A 19,402-nucleotide genomic window follows, 5' to 3' on the forward strand; every position below is an offset into this window, starting at 1 on the left:
TGCTGCTACATCAGGCAAACATGTTTGACTCATCCAACAAGCAGCAAGCATCACCTAAGGGATGAGGCAGGATGAGCAGATGCAAGTAAGAATCAGTGTTTGATGTTGTTTGCTTTCCTTTTCAGCTATGCAAGGAGGGACAGCCCAACGTATGATCCATATAAAAGGTAAATGTATAACCTTCGTCTGAAGTACGGAGAAGAGAATTCCAACTAATAGATCAATCCACTCCTGAGGGAACAACATAATTGACTTGTAAATACTTTGCACTGGTTTTTGGGAAAGAGGCAGTGTAGAGTCGCAGAATCCCCACAGTGTGGAAACAGGCCATTCAGCCCCACAAGTCCACACCAACCCTCAGAACATCCCACCCAGACCCATGCCCCTATTACCCACCTAATCTACACATCCCTGAACGCTACGGGGCAATTTAGCAAGGCCAGTCTTCCCTAACCTGCACGTCTTTTGGACTGTGGGAGGAAACCGGAGCACCCGGAGGAGACACACACACAGGAAGAATGTGCAAACTCCACACAGTTGCTTGAGGGTGGAATCAAACCTGGGTCCTTGATGCTGAGGGGTGACCTTATAGAGGTTTATAAAATCATGAGGGACATGTATGGGGTGAATAGCCAATGTCTTTTCCGCAGGGTAGGGAAGCTCAAAATGAGAAGGCTCAGGTTTAAGACGATAGGGGAAAGATTTAAAAGGAATCTGAGAGGGAATGTCTTCACACAGAGGGTGGTGCGTGTATGGAATGAGCTGCCAGAGGAAATGGTGGATGCTGGTACAATTACACCATTTAACAGACGTCTGGGTAGGTACTTGAATAGAGAGCGTTTAGAGGGATACACAATTGCAACATTTAAAAAGACATTATTCAAACAGATGATTAGGAAAGGTTTAGATGGAGAGTCGAGAGAGCTGTGCAGTGGAGAGGCAGAGCGGGGAGAGTGTGAGGAAGTGCTGGGAGAGCAGTGGGTCATTTAAACTGCCAAATTGTTAATTCACAAGTAGTGGGGATTTTTTGACAGTAAGCAGCTTTGAAACATTGGCTATTTAAACCACCAATAAAAACACCCATAAAATCATAAGACATAGGAACAGGTTTAGGCCATTTGGCCCATCAAGGCTTCCTCACTGTTCAATCATGGCTGATATGTTTGTCAACCCCATTCTTCTGTCTCCTGGAGTCTGAGCCAAGAGACTGATTTTTGAGCCCCTTACTATTCAAGAGCCTATTTATCACGATCTTAAAGATAGTCAGTGACTTGACCTCCACAGCCTTTTGCGGTAATGAATTCCACAGATTCACCACCCTGTGGCTGAAGGAATTCCTCCTCATCTCAGTTCAAAAGTGTCATCCTTTTACTCTGACGTGCCTTCAGGTCCTAGTCTCCTACTAGTGAAAACATCCATGTCCAGTCTATCCAGGCTTCACAGTATCCTGCAAGTTCAGTCAGATCCTCCCTCATTCTTAGCTTGAAAGAATACAGACCCAGAGTCCTCAGCCCCTACTCACCTGACAAGCCCTTTATCCCCAAGATCATTATTGTAAAACCTCCCCTGAATCCCTTCTAACGCGAGATCATCCTTCTTAGGTACAGGGCCAGAAACTTATCATAATATTCCAAATGCTGACCAGATCGCTATACCACCTCAGCAGTACATTTGCTGCTGTGTCCTAGCCCTCTTGAAACTAATGCTAACGTTAACCCGCAAGGATTTAAGTTAATCTTGCAGGTCCATCAGAGTTCCATGGCAGACATTGTTGCCCAATAGCTCGCAACCCTCATTTCAGCTCTCAATTCCGCTGAGGGTCACAACTCCCACGTTGAGAAGACGCCACTAGCCATAATTCCAGATTACCGATGTTAAAATGTGCATGTTGTTGCAGCAGCTCCGACTCCCTGAATGAACTGCAACACACAAGCAGCACTACTAACTAGTGAAATTGATGTGCCCCAATCTGAGGGGGTAGGAACAGGAGAAAACCATCCGGACCTGAAAGCCTGTTCCATTAATCTCTTAGATCCATATGCCATCCTTTGCTTCATTATTGAACAAATATGTATCAATTCCAGAAATCTGAATTGATATGCCCACCTTTTGAGAAAGAGCGTTTTAGATTCCCACTGTCCGTTCTGTTCGGGGAAGAAATGTCTCCTGAGTTTTTTTTTTGAATGACCCACTTTTTTAAGAATCATAGATTGGACCAGTCTTTTCAGATTGTGCCCACTTGTTCCAGCTGGCCCTATCAAATAGAATGTAGTGTACTGGACAGCTGTCTTCCATCTCTCCAAGTTGGCCACTCCTTTTTGAACCCAAGGAACAGGCAATAGTGGGTTATCATATTGAACAAGTTAAGACTTCCAGTGAAATCACTTTGTTGGAAGTTTTCAGCTTCCAAAACCTTCCAAGTTTGTTGCGCAGTCTTAATGACTCAAATGATGCAGTTTGTAGAGGAATGCGCAAGTCAAGATTATCTTGTCATCTGTGAAAAAATATTGTGCGTGTTGCACATATGACAATAAACAGTAATACAGCTGTCTGCGTGCAAATGCTGTTACTGTCTTGCTGGTTCCAGCTGACTTTTTATGCTGAATTGTACTTGTGCAAGGGCAACTTTCTTTATTTTTTCCGTGGGATGTGGGCCGCACTGACAAGGCCTGCATTTATTGACGATCCTGAGCTGCCTTTGAACTGAATGGCTTGCTTGACCATTTCAGAGGGTACTTTAGAGTCATCCACATTGCCATGTGTCTGGAATTGTACGTAGTCACAGGTAATGTCATGGATAATTCCTTTATTGTTACATAATTGAACTTAAGGCGCACAGAGAGTTTAAACCCACTTCTCCAGAGTGTTTGAGCCTTTTGAGTTATTAGTCTCATGACGCTGAACTACACCAATGTCTGTTTCATATTTTTTTTACAAGCTTGCTGCAATTAGCCTTTTCGGTTTGATAAGCCAGTTTGCACAGCAAAAAGCTTCCCCTAAATCTGGAGAAAACTCTAGGACAGTGTCTGGTCAGGCATGCTAATGTTAGAATTTGGACAGTCCAGCCGGAACCTTATTTAGTAAACTGGGCTTTATTGATGGCTCAGGAAAGGAGCTTTACTCTGCCTTATTAACCTTTACTATGTTTGATGGGTGGTCCTTTGGGCACTTTTCAGCCCTAGTCTCATTGTAACATGCAGTATTGTTTGTGGATCTTTCAGGTCACAGTCTGAATCCAGCTCAGGGACGAGATCACGGTCACGCTCGAACTCCCCAGCCCACGAGGAGAAGATCACTTACATCACAAGTTTTGGGGGCAGTGAGGATGAGGGCGCATCAGCTGCACAGGCAGGAGTGGCCACAGCCAAGACCCCATTGAGCAGGCACCGGACTTCCAATTCGCTGCAAAGCTCTGGCACAGGTCATACCAGCTCTTCCCGGTCGGTAATTTTCAAAATCATTCCTTTACCGTTCCCAAAGACGCTGCTTGTGCTTCTAGGGTGAAAGGTTGGAGCGTCCAAAAGAGGGGAGTTTTCACGCTTTAATTATCTGGTATTTAGTTTAATTCTGAGAGCAGCCAGGGTCTTGTGCAGTAGAGAGCACATTGTCGTTGTTGGAGAGAAGTCGTACAGCAGCAGAGATCAATCAGAAACCAGGGAACTGACACTAACCTGAATTTTAAAAGCCCCTGGAAGCCAGGGTAGTCGGGGAGTCCAACATCGCAAATGAGTGTGACACTGTATGTCTGGGGGACATTCAGACTGATATACAGGGCTTTGGCTTGAAACAGCAGGATACCTAAGTTGCAGGTTTGGCCCGCTTTAAACCCTGACAGAGTCTGAGTGCCGCCCCTTCCTCTGTCCCACACAACCATTCCCACTAGCCCTGTTTACTGTGGTAAATATGACCGTGGGTCAGAAGGTTTGGAATGACTGTCTTTTTCAATCCTAGATATTTTCTAAACAACTTGTTCAGAGATGTTATGACACACCTCTGGAACAGTTAGGACTTGAGTCCATCGTCCTGGTTCAGAGACAGGGACACTAACGCTGCCTTGCAAGATTCCCACCATGGGAGTTATAAGCTAATGCACGTAACTGGACAAATTATTCAGTACAGTGACAGCTTCCAATCATGTTATACTCTAGAAAGGAACAAAGGCCATGATGAGCAGATCATTTTCACCCACCATGTTGTCGTTAAGCTCTGCATGGAGATAAATTGGCATGGGCAGAATTGGCATTGGCATTGACCCTGAAGCAGTGCTTCCCAAACCTTTCTCCAGTGAGACCGTAAAGTGAATGTTTGAGGGGATGCAAGAGTTGTTAAGTGGGCAAGGGCTGCAGACTTCTGCTGTTGGTGGGGAACTTGGGGAATTAGTTTGTTGTTATGACGAGACCTGACCGAGGTGGGGGTGCAGCAGGAGTTTGAGAGCATCTGAGAATCCATAGTCATATTTTGGTCAGACTGCAAATAAACAACAGATTTCCTTGCCTGTATCAGTTGGGCCTCCCATAGATTTTCACTGTGGTCCTCCCAGTAGCCAGTGGGACATAGAGGAATAGATATGTAAGCAGATCAGGCAAAGATATAAAAACAGCTGGGTTGGTGTAGTGGGTGACTTTTAACTTACCCAACATTGACTGGGACTCCCTTGGTGCCCAGGGGCTTAGATGGGACAGAATTTGTTGGGTGCACCCAGGAGGGCTTTTTGAAATAATACATAGTTGAATGAGGGAAGGGGCCGTACTAGACATGGTATTTTAGAATAAGCCTGGCCAGTGTTTAAAGTTTCAGTTCGAAGAGCATTTTGGGAGCAGCGATCATAAGTTTTAAGATAGTCATGGATAATGATAAGATTCAGGTGAAAGCGCTAAATTGGGGGAAGGCTAATTACAACAGCATTAGGTAGGAACTGGAGAATTTAGGTTGAGGGCAGATGTTTGAGGGTAGATCTGATGTGTAAGAATTTTTTAAAGGCCAGTTGAACAGAGTTGAGACTGTTCCTGTGAGGATAAAACATAAGGATGGCAAGATTTAGGAACCTTGGATGACAAAAGGATATTGAAAATTTGGTTGAAAAGGAAGCATGTGTAACATTAAGAAAACTGAAAGCAAATAAGACCTTTGGGGAATATAAAGGAAGCAGAAAAGAGCTTTAATAAAATTGGAGGTGTGGAATTCATTGCAAAATGTCCTTGGCAAGTAGAATTAAGAAAAATCCCAAGGCATTTTATACACCAATTAGGAGCAAGAGGGTAATGGGGGAAAGGATAGGTCTACTGAAGGACAGAGAATTTGTATGAAGCCAGAGTAAGTGGGTGAGGTCTTTAATGAGAGTTTCACATCAGCATTCACTGAGGAAAAGGTAAGAGTATAGAGATATTCAAGGCCTGTCAATATTAAAAAGGTGGTGGTGTTGGATATCTTGAGAAACATTAAGGTAAATAAGTCTGTAGAGCCTGACGATATCTACCCCAGGATACTGACGAATGCAAAGGAGATTTCTGGGACCTTGACAGAGATTTTTGTTTCATCTTTAGCAATTGCTGTGGTTCCAGAAGATGCTGGAATAACCAATGTTGTTTCTTTGTTTAAGAAGGGCAAAAGGGATAATCCAGGAAATTTTAGGCCAGTGAACCTTGCATCAGTGATATGGACAGATATTTAGATACAGAATTTACACTCCAATAAAAAAAAATGAACTTAGTAGAGATAAGTCAGTATGGCTTTATGCAGGGGAGGTCTTGTCTCTCAGACTTGATTGAAATTTTTGAAAATGTGAAGATGATTGGTGAAGGCAGGCAGTGGATGTAGTCCTACGTTGACTTCACCAAAACATTTGACAAGGACCCCATGGTAGGCTGCTCTAGGTGATTTAAGTTGCATGGGTCCATGCTGAGTTGGCAAATTGGAAACAAAATTGGCTTGGTCATAGGAGGCGGGTATAATTGTGGAGGGGTATTTTTCTGACTGGAGGTCTGTGACCATTGGTGTTCTGCAAAGATCAGTGCTGGGACCTCTGTTTTGTAATGGTTTTAAATAACCCAAATGAAAATGTAAGTGGTCTGATTACGCAGTTTGTAAGCGACTAAAAAATTATTGGAGTTGTGGATGGTGAGGATGGTTATCAGAGGATAAACAAGATACAGATCGGTTGGAATGTTGGATGGAGAAGTGGTAGATGGAATTTAATCTGAACTCGTGTGAAGTGATTCATTTTGGGAGGTCAAATGCAAGAGGTAAGTATACAGTTAATGATAGAACCGTTAGAAGCATTGACATACAGAGGGATCTTGGGATCCAAGTCCATAGCTTCCCGAAAGTGATAACTCGGGTGAATAAGTGGTAAAGAAGACATTCAGCATGCTTACCTTCATTGGTCGGGGTATTGAGTATAAAAGTTACCAAGTAGTGTTGCGGCTGTATAAGACCTCATTAGTCCTCATTTGGAGTACTGTGTGCAGTTCTGGTCCCCACACAACTTGGGAAGGATGTAGGACTTCGGAGAGGGTGCAAGAGGGGTTTATCAGGACATTGCCTGGATATGGAATGTATTAGCCAAGAGGGGAGGTTGGCTAAACTTGAATTGTTTTTGCTACAGCAATATGGGCTGAGGGCGACTTGATTACAAGAATATAAAATGGAGTGGATAGTCTGAGTCATTTTCCTGGGGTGGAAATGTCAAATACCAGTGGAGACAGGTATAGGGTGAGAAGGGAAAAGTTCAAAGGAGATATGTGAGGAAAGTTTTTATTTTACACAGAATGTGGTAGGTGCCTGGAACATACTGCCAGGAGAGGTGGTAGAAACAGATATGCCAGTAAGGTTTAAGAGGCATTTAAAAGGAACATGAGCAGAGGGATACGAACCATGTGAAGGTTTACTGCAGCTTGTGCTGTATCACCTGCATGAAGTGAACCACAAAGAAAAGGGTCAGATGATGTTGTGGAGACAGGCAAGGAATAACCTGCCAAGCTGCTCACTTGCTACTCAATCAAACCAGATTGAAAAGAATTTCAGGTGGGATATTTTGGTAAAGATGGTTTCCCATGAGTCCTGAGGGAAGTGGAGATTGGGCAGGGAGCAAGCAATGAAAGAATCATAGAATCCCTACAGTATGGATAGAGGCCATTCAGCCCAACGAGTCTGCACCAACTCTCCGGAGAGCTTCCCATCCAGACCCGACCCCTACACTATTCGTGTAACCCTGCATTTCCCATGGGTATTCCACCTAACCTATATATTCCCAGACACTATGGGCACTTTAATATGGCCAATCCACCTAATCTGCATGTTTTTGGACTGGTTTGTTTGGGAGTTGGGATGCAGTTGTGATAGTTTTAATGAGAGATAATGGCTTAACTCATGTAATTAAGTGCTTGGGAAGAGAGCAAAAGAGATGAAATACAAGAAGGCAGACTGAGTTTTTGAAATGGAGGCACAAAAGGTTTGATTTTTAAAAATTAAGGACATGGACCATGACAGCCCCTGGCTTGATACAATATTTTGTCAAAGTGTTAAGCCATGACCAGGAGAATATTCGTCAGAAGTTTGTAATTCTGGTCTCCCTGCTATATGGAAGTTGTGAAGCTTGAAAGGGTTCAGAAAAGATTTACGAGGATATTGCAAGGGTTGGAGGGTTTGAGCTACAGGGAGAGGCTGAATAGGCGGGGGCTATTTTCCCTGGAGTGTTGGGGGCTGAGGGGTAACCTTTATAGAAGTTTATACAATCTGCAGGGGCATGGATAGGGTGAATAGACAAGGTCTTTTCTGGAGTAGGGGGTTGCCCAAAACTAGAGGGGCATAGGTTTAAGGTGAGAGGTAAAGATTTAAAAGAGAACCAATGGGCAGCTTTTTCACACAGAGGGTGGTGCATGTATGGAATGAGCTGCCAGAGGAAATGGTGGAGGCTGGTACAATTACTCAACCCAGATGCCTTTTCAACATTGTATGTGAATAGGATGAGGGATATGGGCCAAATGCTGACAAATGGCATTGGATTAATTTAGGATATCTAGTCAGGATGAGTGAGTTGTACTGAAGGGTCCGTTTCCATGCAGTACATCTCTATCACTCTTGAGTTGGACCACATTTTCTCCTGAGTAGCGAGTGGATGCTAATACTGCATGTTGACAGGCATTAAGCAACACTAGTGTTCTTCCATGTTAATGTCACTATATAAATGCAAGCGGGCATGATGGCAAGCCATACCCAAGCAATTTTGGTGGCAGCAGTGCTTCTGTGTTAAAGGAAGGTTTTCTGGCTAGGGATTAATGAGAGGCTGTGGCTGTTTTCACGTGGTAAGACTTGTCAGTGTTAAGCTCCTCATCAAGAAAAGCACGTCACCTTTTCTGGGCAGTTAATTTGAAGCACTGTGATTATTGTACAGGCAAATGAGGGCTATTTTGTGCACACTGAGAACCCACCGAACAATCAAGTTATGTAACCTGATAATCATCCTCTGGCAGTGATGGATTTCTTTGACATCCTTCGGCCCCATCACAACACAATTTTCTTACAACTCCCTTCTCTTACCCCACCCCCACCCCATTCAATGCAACAGTCCACTGACGCTGCAGTGGAGTGTCAGCCTAGAATGTGGTGAGCTCCCAGACAAAGATTCCTCAGCTCAGCGGAACTACTTAGACCAAGCTGACCCTTAAAATGAGAGATCAAGATAGAAAATGCTGGAAATACTCAGGTCAGGCAGCATCTGTGGAGACAATGGAAGTCAGAGTTAGTGCTTCAGGTCAGTGACCTGTCATTGGAACTGGGAACAGTTAGAGATGTGATGTCTGTCTTCCACCCGATCACAAGAATTCCCTTTTGCCATTTTTCCCACTCATGTCTTGCTTATGTTGCTCAGTTTCTAACGTTTCTTGGTTATGATAGGTCATCAACCTGAAACGTGTTTTTATTTAAAATTCTGCCCCCCACCTCACTTCAGGGATTTGCCAGACCTGAGTACTTCCAACATCTTCTATGTTTATTATAATTTTCAACTTGCGTTGTATTTTCTGTTTTTTTATGTTAGTGAAATTTCAAGTCCAGGGCAGGGCATTCTTGAGTTTCACCTCCAGCGTGCTAGTCTTTACATTTGTAATTCAAAGGTCACAAGAGGTTTGAGTATAAGAAAGTTGCAGCATGTTTGGTCTCGGTGCTTGCGAGATGTAGTGTGTCCTGTTGATTTTCGTTTTCTCTCCTCTCTCTGCTTTTTCTCTTTGTTTACTTCCACAGGCGTCGTTCCTCTTCCTCTTCCAGGTCTTCCAGATCTCGGTCCGGTTCTCGTAACCACCATTCCCGCAGGCATCGGCGATCAAGCCGCTACTCACGCTCCCGTTCACGCAACAGGCACTACTCTGGGTCCCACGGGCGGTACGGCAGGGGGTGTTCCCGGGACGGGCGCCGCTGCTCACGCTCACAGTCTCGTTCAGCCGACAGGATGCGATACGTCAGCTCCCGCAGCCGTGGCAGGCGATCCAGGTGTGCTGCCAGTTCACTCTGCTAACTCAGCAACAGTCCATTGCGAACTCGGCAAAAAAATTAGCAGGCATTTAAAAAAATGCTAAACTGTTTGATTGGGAAGATGTAGCAAAGATGTTTCAGCTTTGAGTTAGAGTTGTACAGCACAGAAACAGACCCTTCAGTCCAATTCAGCTATACTGACCAGATATCCTGAACTAGTGTAGTCCCATTTGCCAGCGTTTGACCCATGTCCCTCTAAACCCTTCCTATCCATGTTCCCATCCAGATGCCTTTTAAATGTTGTCATTGTACCAGCCTCCACCTCTGGCAGCTCATTCCATACACACAGCACCCTCTGCATGAAAATGTTTCCCCTCTGGTCCTTTTTAAATCTTTCCCCTTTCACTTTAAACCTATGCTGTCTAGTTTTGGACTCCTCCACCCTAGGAAAAACACTGTGGTTATTCACCCTATCCATGCCCCTCATGATTTGATAAACCACTATAAGGTCACTCCTCATCCTGTGATGCTCCAGGGAAAAAAATCCCAGTCTATTCACCCTCTCCCTATAGCTCGAACCCTGCAATCCTGGCAACATCCTTGTAAATCTTTTCTGCGCCCTTTGAAGTTTAATAACATCTTTCCTAAAGCAAGGAGACCAGAACTGAACACAGTATTCCAGAAGCGGCCTCATCATTGTCCAACCACAACATGACCTCCTAACTGCTGTAATCAATGCACTGACCAATAAAGGTAAATATACCAAACGCCTTATTCACTTGCAGGGAATACTAGATTCGGGAGTCATTAATATGAGACACCCAATTGTAAATTCAGCAGGGAATTCAGGAGAAACATCCTTACCCTTCCAAGCAATATCTCAATTTGGGATTTTCAAATCCATGTGGTTCCTCACCCATCCTCTTATCTGTATACCCTCCTCCAGCCCCAGAACACTTGAAGATCTCAGTGTTCCTCTAATTCTTTCTTCATAACAATCCTGATTTTAATCAAACCATCACTGGGGGCTTCATCTTCAGATGATGTGACCCTGAAGCTCTGGAATATCCTCCCAAACCTTTATGTCTCGCCACCTCGATTTTCTCTCAAGATCGTCCTTAAAAATATAACTTTCTAACAAGGCTGCCCACATGCCGTCTCTATGAGGCTCTTTTTTAAAATTTTCTAACACAAAGTAAAATCTCATGGAACATTTTTAATTTCATTAAAGGCACTTTAAAACAACACAAGTGCCAGGCAATGACAGTCTCCAATGTGAGAGAATCTAACCACCTCTCTTTGATATTCAGTGATGTTAACATTGCTGAATCTCCCACTATCAACATCCTGGGGGTTACCATTGACCAGAAGCTGAACTTGACTAATCATATAAGTATAATGGATACCAGACACACGTGTGGGTGGGAATTCAGTGGTAAGTAACTCACTATCTGATTCCTCGAAACCTGCCCATCACCTACAAGGAACAAGTCAAGAGCATGAAAGAACACTCCTCACTTGCCTGGATGAGTGCAGCTCCATCAACACTGAAACCTCAACACCATCCAGAACAAAGCAGTCTCCTGATTGGCTCCCCATCCATCACCGTCAACATCCATTCCCTCCACCGCTGGTACCACAGTAGCAGCAGTGTGTTCCATTTACAAGATTATCCTTATTTCCAAACTGATAACCTTCAGATTTGAAAATAGCGAAAGAGACTCTTTTATTCCAGATAAAAGGAAACTGCAGGCCAATTGGGCTTAACATCTGTAATCGGGAAAATGCTAGAATCTGATGTTAAGGTTATGACAGGGCACTTAGTAAGTCTCCGTGACATCAAGCAGAGTCAGCATCGTTTAATGACAGAGAATTAGGCAGACGTAATTTCTCTAAGTTCTTTGAAGAAGCAAGTGACTGCATGGACCGTGTGTGGATGAGCAACATTTAGATTCCCAGAAGTATTTGATGGGTCACCACATTAAAACATTACTGAACATAAGAGCCTGTGGCATCCAAGGTAATGTTTTACGATGGATAGAGGATTGTTAGCTAATGGGAAACAGTAGACTCTTTCAAGTTGGCAGACTGTTAAGTAGTGGAGTGCCATAGGATCAGTGTTGGAACCAGAGATACTTACAAACTGTTTCAATGACTTGAATGAAGGGACCCAATGCATGCTGGCTACATTTGTTGAAGAAACAAGATAGGTAGGAATGTAATAAACACAAAATGCTGGAAGAATTGAGCATTCTGGCAATGTCTGTGGAGAAAGAAACGTGTTTTACATTTTGAGTCCAGTGTGACTTCAAAAGGTCAAGGGAAAGAAGGGCGAGTAGGAGGTGTCAGCTCAGAAGGAAGGAAGCCAACACACAGTATCTGCAGTGGCCAGGAGAGACCAGAGTTTTGGCCATAGAGGTGGATTTTAATGTGGATCCCAAGTGAAAATCAACAATAGAGTCATTTTCAAAAGTGAATTTGAATGTGAGCCCATTCATCCAGCATTGATGGGGTGACGCAAAAGAGAAGTGCAGCACAGGAACAAGCCCTTTGGCCCTCCAGGCCTGTGCCAATCATCATGCCCTAAGTAAAACGAGAAAAACAAACCTGCCCTTATTCAGTCCATATCCCTCTGTTCCCTCCCTGTTTACGTAACCATCCAGATGCCTTTTAAATGCCGCCAGTGTGCCTGCTTCCACCACCACTTCTGGCAGTGCGTTCCAGGTTCTTATTACTGCCTGCGTGAAAACCTTACCTCACACATCTCCCTTAAACTTTACCCCATTAACATTTGAATCTGTGCCCTCTTGTAATTGAAACTTCAACCCCGGGAAAAAGCCTCTGACTATCCACCCTATGTCTGCCTCTCATAATTTGGTAGACCTCTATCAGGTCTCCTCTCGGCCTCCGTCTTTCCAGTGAAAACAATCCTAGTCTTTAAAACTTCTACTCAGAGCCAGTGCCCTCAAGACAGGACAACATCCTGGTGAATCTTCTCTGTACTCTCTCCAGAGTTTCCACATCCTTCTGGTAGTGTGATGACCAAAATTGCACACAGCTGTCCAAAATCAGCCTAACAAGGGTTCTATGTAGCTGTAGTATGTTTTGCCAACTTTTGTACCCCATGCCCCGACAGATAAAGGCAAGCATGCCATATGCCTTTTTAATCAGCTTGGTCACCTGTATTGCCACTTTTAGGGAACTGTGGACCTGCACTCCCCTCTCCATCTGTATGTTAATGTTCCTAAGGGTTCTACCATTAACAGTATTATTCACATTTAAATCTGATCCTCCAGAATTCATTACCTATCATTTGTCTGCATTAACCACCATTTCTGTGCCCAGGTTGCCAATCTATCCATACCCTGTTTTGTCGTTTCACAGTTGTTGGTACTACCAGAAATTCCATCAGTCTTCGTAACATCTGCAAACTTACTAATCAGACCACCTACATTTTCCTCCAGATCATTTATATAATACTACAAACAACAGAGAACCAATCTCCATTCTGAAAAGCACTGTTCTACTGTCACCCTCTGTCTCCTATAACCAAGCCAGTTTTGTGCCCATCTAGGAAGCCCACCCTGAATCTCATGTGATTTTAGGGACTTTATCAAATACCTCACTAAAACCCATGTAAACTACATCCACAACCGTTCCCTCATCAAATATCTCTGTCACCTCTTTAAAAGAAAATTCACATACTCATCCCTGACCTCAATATCAGTCATATCCTTCTCCTTGGTGAATACTAATACAAAGTACTCATTAAGAATCTTTCCCACTTCCTATGGCTCCATGTATAACTTCCCTCCTTTGTCCTCAAGTGGGCCTACATTTTCCCTTGCTACCCTCTTCTAATGTATGTATAAAAAGCCTTGGGATTTTCCTTGATCCTGTTTGCTAAAGGCATTTCATTGCCCCTTTTAGCCTTCCTAATTCCGCGTTTAAGTCCTTCCTGCTTTCCACTCCTCAAGGGCTTTGTCAGTTTGTCGATACCTAGAGCTATCGTATGCATCCTTTTCCCTTTTGACCAAGCTTACAATTTTGCTTGTCACCCACGGTTCCTGAATCCTGCTATTCCTATCCTTCAGTTTTGCAGGGACGTGCAATGTCCTATGCTTTAATCAACTGGTCTTTAAAAGCCTCCCACGTATAACATGTAGATTTGCCCTCAAATAACTGCTCAGTTAAATAACTCAAATAACAAATAACTTCCCCAGTTCCTGTCTAATTTGGATGTAATTAGTCTTTGCAAAACTAAGCACCCTCACCTGAGGGCCACTGTTGTCCTTGTTCATGACTACTCAGAATCTTATGGAGTTATTGTCACTAAGCCCAAAATGCTGTCCTGACTCATTCCCTAATACCAAATCTAATCTGGCCTCCTCTCCGGATTGTCAACATACTATCACAAAAAGCCCTTCTGGAGACATCTAACATTGCTCTCCATCCGAGCCCCTGAATCAGTAGAGCTAGACTCAAAGAAATCTTGTTAGGAGGGAGTTACAGGGTTAGGGGAAGGAGGCAACTCAGAAAGGAAAAGGAAATTATTTGGGGCTATTGGAGAGCTTGTGATGTGTTTACAAACAGCGTGAGGAGTCATGCCTCTGATACAGAACATGGCCAAGTGTAGCACAGGCACGTGATGTTCGATTGGATAATGAGAGGGAAGTTAGATAAATGAGAAAAGGATAGTTCGAAGGGTATGCTGATGGTGAAATAGAGGGGTGGGAAGAGGCTTGTGTGGTGCCATGATGCTGACATTGATCAGTAAGGCTGAATGGCCTATTTCTGAGCCGTGAATTAATGTAATACTTACACAAAGTTCCAGCAAAGCTAATGAAGTACCCAGCAAGTTAGTACCTTCAGGAGAGGAGGGCAGGAGGTTACGAGAGACAGGAAATTGCCTAGGTATGTTTTAATATCGCTACGTGGTTGGAGTTAATTGATTAATTGGCTAGATACAAATGGGGAACAGGAGACTCTATGGGTCGTACTGGTAGCGTCCGTACCTTTACCTCAGAATGGCTGGGTTCAGGTCTAACCTGTTTGGGAAGTGTATCATATGTATCTAATCAACTTGCTCAAGGATATCATTGCACACCCCTGGAACAGGTAGGTCTTGCATCCTGGCCTCCTGGAACTCCCAAGAAGGGGAGCCATCTAGTGTTCAGTTTGCACTATGCAAAGACCAGCCATTATCACTTTCAGTTACCAATTTTCAGATCTTTTAAATTGACCTACCCAAGGATATTATTGCACACCACTGTGAGACTTGAACCTGGGCCTCCTGGCTTACAGATAGGCAATTACCACCCTGCCACAACAACCTCTGAACAGGCTGAGATACTTTCTAATGAGTTTTGAGAACTTTCTAATCAACCTGTTTAGGGATGTATCATCCTTTTGTATTTTCTATTCAACCTGTTCAGAAATGTTATTACACACCTCTGGAACAGCTGGCACTTGAACCCAGGCTCTCTAGGTCAGAGGTAGCGACACTGCTCCTTGGCCATATTCCCTTCCGAACAGCTTGATTAAGTGCCCAAATGAGAGATGTACGGGAATAGTATGCAGAAAGAGCTGCAAGACTGAGTAGTTAATAAACACTATCCACGAAGAAAGTTGTCTTGGTTCCACGTAGTATCTGGATCCAAATTGGACAGTGTGTACCTTGCCCCTGCTTCACACTGTTGTTGGATCTTTGCTTCATATTTAAGATCAAGGAGTCATTCGCGTTCAGGTGACCGTTATCGCCGGAGCAGCAGGACAAGCTACAGCTCGAGTCGACGTTGGAACAGCAGCAGTCGGAGCAGCAGTGACAGTATGAGTGGCTCCCAGAGTCAGAGCAAATCTTTGTCCCCCGTCAAAGAGAACCTGGGAAAAGTGGCTGCTTCACCCGCCATGGGCGAGAAATTGAAAAAGTGAGCGTGACTTTGAATTGCTTGTGACTATTTTTATTAATGTTTAAATCTGTCAGTTTATTTTCTGAATTCTTTTGTGAGATATGAGAGTCACTGGCAACATCACCGTTAGTTGTCCATCCTTAATTGCCTTTGAAATGAGAGGCTTGTTAGGCCGTGTAAGAGTGAATTGCGTTGTTGTGGTTCTGGAGTCACATATAGTTCAGACTAGGGAAGCGCAACAGATTTCTTTCTGTAAAGGACATTAGAAACCAGATGGATCTTAACAACAAGTGGTGTAGATAGGAGCTGAATGGCCTACTGCTCTTAAATCAAAACCGACAGAAGAGGATTCTAGAAATCAGAAACAAAAACAAGTTGCTGGAAAAGCTTAGCAGGTCTGGCAGCATCTGTAGAGAGAAATCAGAATTAACGTTTTGGGTCCAGTAACCCTTCTTCAGAACATACCCTTCTGAAGAAGGGTCACTGGACCCGAAACGTAAAGCCTGATTCCTTTCCACAGATGCTGCTAGACGTACTAAGATCTCCCAGCAATTTCTACTCTTAAATCAAGTTCATTGTTGATTTTATTCAGTTTTCCATCTTCCACATGTTGAAAGCTATTCGTCAGACCAACAGTTAAATTTAGGAACTACTGGTTTGTATTGTTCCAGCTCCTAAAAGTTGGTGAAACACAGATGTTGGTTAAATTGCACTGTGTTATCCTCTGAACTGTGCATTTTCTCTATCTTTCTCTCATTCCAGGTCTGACACTCCTGTGGGTAAAGAGTCCGGAGCTGCCAAAGTCAGTAAGAATTTTAGCTCACCTCCGTTAACACAGCCCTTCTGAAAACCTCACAGAAACACTTATGCAGCCTCAAGTAGTCTTTCAGCAACTTTTAGTAGCTTTTCTTTTTAACCTGAAATTGTCCTTGAGGCCGAGTGACTGGAAACACGAAGCAGAGTGCATACCAGTTTGGCTCACACACACAAACTGTATTAATTTTTAATGAGTTCTAATATGTTCCCTTTCTGTCTCCACCCCCCAAATTGTACTAAAATTCAAAGGCATTGAACTGCCGAAGAATCAATAAGGCTCGTCTCTAATCTTCCTCTCTCCTGTGATTCTGTGAATGCTCTAAAGTTACTGCAGAGACATTTTAGAATTTGTTACAGGTCTATATTTTGCAGGATTAATGCTTCCACATTGTACAGTTGCTGGTTAGCTTTTCTATTAATGTATCATGTTTTCCATTGAATTTTGCTATGTCAACTGTCACAGTTGTACTTGCAGTTTCTAGCCATTAGGGATACTCAAGTGAGTTTCTGAAGTGTGTTTCAATTCTGTCAGCTAAATGTGTGCAACAGCAGAGGTGGTTCACCAGTGTCGGCTAAATAGGTTTTACGGTGTTATAAGACAACGTATTTTAAATCTTTTTGCATCACCACGACAACTATTCTAATCATCCTCTTAAATTAGGCATTTTTCTGAGTCGTGCAGGCCTGAAAGCCCCCTGTGTTCCATAAGTGGTCAAGGCCTTGGGCAGCATTTCCAGACATTATTCAGCACCCACTGTGTCCAGGAGGAAGTAAAGCCAGGTCATTTTTTCCTGGCTGTAGAGTAGCTTCTTTTGATTTGCCCACATCCTGCATCAAGTGAGCGTTCATCTTCCACAGCACAACAGTCCCCGCTGTTTGCCTTGTGCATGATGTAAGAAGACAGCTGATTGTTGTTGAATTGCACCCCACAAAGGGTTAAACGCATCCGGGGAGGTGGTAAAAATTTACAAGGTGATTGTAAGTCAGTTCTGTGTTGGGAGTTTTCCAAAAGAGGTTTGATCAGTTTTCGGTAAAAGGCAGAATGGTGCATGAACCTTCAGACCAATGTGTTAGGAAAACGGTACGGTGAAGGTTTAAGTGACTATGGGAAGCCAGGAGTTTTCAATGTTTACTTTGATCATGTCGAGCCTAAGTTACTAAAACTAACCTTTTTTTAAAAAAATGCCTTTCCCAAGCTATTCTGCATGCTTTTCATTTTCTGATGTACAGAGTCATACCCCTAGACAGCTGCTGCATGCTCTGACACTGTCCTTTGTGACCCATGTGCACATTTACACACAGTCCAAAGGATCTAGTTAGTGTTACTGTGGCCATTTTATACAGCCCAGAAAGAAATTGTGCTATTTACAAGAATGAACCCTAGTTTATATGGCTGAATGCTAACACAGCACTAAGCAAATTACTGTTTTGGAACTACAGTCTGTTTTTGTGCAGGACAAACATGACAGGGCACTTAAATGAGAAAAATGATTATTAACCAGGGCACTTCACTTACTCCAAGAACAGCGTGAGAGCATCTTTTATATTTACTCATAACATGCCCTCAGATAAACATCTCCTGTCAGTACTGTACTGAAGCATCAGCCTTTACTACATGGCTGTGTCATTGGCAAGTTGCCTGTGATCCAGGTCAACATTCTAGTCAGCGATGAGGGGACACTGTGATGTCAGAAGTGCTGTTTTTCGTTGAGGATGAGGCACAAGCTGCCTCCTTGTAGTTGGTGGGCAAAGGAAGATCCTGAGGCACAGTCTGTCACAACAACAGGGAGGTTGTCCCTGATGTTCTCATCATTTCAGCCAAGATCACTGAAACAAATGACCTGGACACTGTGCTGTTTGTGGGAGCTTGTGTGCAAATTGGCTGCTACATTTCCAACAGTGATCACCCTTCAAATCATAGTTCATTGACTGTGAAGTGCTTTGAAACTTGTGGAAGGTGCTGTGTAACTGCAAGTCTCTCATGTTCGGGTGGGTCCTATACTCAACTTTCTGATTTAGTTGACCATATCCTGCACCCAGTTAAGCTGCCAGTGGTCCCAGTAGACATAACTTTATTAGAACACAGCAGCAGCAGTAACAAAGCGTTAAATCTGCACCCTCAGTGGTTGGGGGGGGGGGGGAGGTGGGAAACGTGGGGGCAGAATCTTCCTAACACCGTTACATTTGAGGCTAGACAGAGCAATGATATCTCACTCGCCCTGAACATTTACCTTTTGAATCCCAGACTTGAGCCCTCAGGTTTGAAGATGTTTAATTTCTCATTGTCATTTCCACCTCCTTTGTAACTGTGAGCACCTGCCTTAGCAAAGCTGACCTTTGTTTCCTGAATAATGTCTGGAGGTTTTCATATGGAATCCTCATTGAAGCATTTAACACTGTTAGTCCTGTATGATCCACTGTCTAAAGACGAAACAGAAGGTATCTTCTGTCTATTTTTTAATGACCACTTGCTCCCAGAAGGTTAGGCCACAAAACTGGTTTAATTATCTTTTCTTCACTGAGGCTTGGACCCATCTTCATGTTCAGCAGTGAGATTGCAACAGGATTCTCAAGTCTGCAACGTGTCGTGCACATACATTGAGATGCCCAGGGTATTAGTGTTAACTTCCTGAACGGCTCAGTACCGGACAGAAAATTTAATGTAGTGCTGCAATCAGTAGTCTTTGCAACAATGCTGTATGTTGGTAATTTAGGGGCTGAATCAACAGTGCCAGCTAGCAGTGCTTGATGGCATGGTTGTCAGACCTTTGCTTATTGTGTTGCAGAGAGTTCAAATTCTGATTGCTTCTGCTATTATTTGAATCATTGCTAAGTGTACTGTGTGCAATAAACCCTTACCTTATGTTTGCATTCATCTAGGTTGCAGAAAGCCCGTAATTGTAACTTGAAATGGTGTAAATCTCCCAGTCTGTGTGGGGCTCTCCCTTTCCCACAGGCTGGTTGGCTGACTGTTGCCAAGGCAGTCAGAGTTTCCAGGGTGAAAAATGAGTCCCATTCCGTGCTGTTTCTCTCGACGTGATGCAGGATTTTGATACTGTCTGACTTGCTGGAATATTGGCTCCGAACAAATGTCACCTTTTTTCTTTCTTCCAGCCAAAGCTGACACCACAGGAAAAGCTGAAACTCCGCATGCAGAAGGCGCTGAATAAACAGTGTAAGGTTCTAAGTCCCAATTTGCTGCTTTTAAC

At 43.6% G+C, this 19,402-nt stretch overlaps 1 protein-coding gene across 5 annotated transcripts in view; it reads left to right on the forward strand.

The window, feature by feature from the left end:
- clasrp (CLK4-associating serine/arginine rich protein) overlaps positions 1-19,402 on the forward strand; it is a 61,560-nt gene that overhangs the window by 26,195 nt on the left and 15,963 nt on the right. For 4 of the 5 annotated variants that reach the window (XM_059641022.1, XM_059641024.1, XM_059641023.1 and 1 more), the window contains 6 exons: positions 126-167; positions 3,222-3,440; positions 9,241-9,486; positions 15,192-15,395; positions 16,140-16,179; positions 19,308-19,368. In XM_059641022.1, the coding sequence (XP_059497005.1) occupies positions 126-167; positions 3,222-3,440; positions 9,241-9,486; positions 15,192-15,395; positions 16,140-16,179; positions 19,308-19,368 (812 nt within the window). Of the gene's footprint in view, positions 1-125; positions 168-3,221; positions 3,441-9,240; positions 9,487-15,191; positions 15,396-16,139; positions 16,184-19,307; positions 19,369-19,402 lie in introns of all 5 variants that reach the window. The other variant, XR_009443057.1, reaches the window with a different exon arrangement.

The sequence above is a fragment of the Stegostoma tigrinum genome, chromosome 39, assembly GCF_030684315.1.
Source record: "Stegostoma tigrinum isolate sSteTig4 chromosome 39, sSteTig4.hap1, whole genome shotgun sequence".
Taxonomy (NCBI): Eukaryota; Metazoa; Chordata; class Chondrichthyes; order Orectolobiformes; family Stegostomatidae; genus Stegostoma; species Stegostoma tigrinum.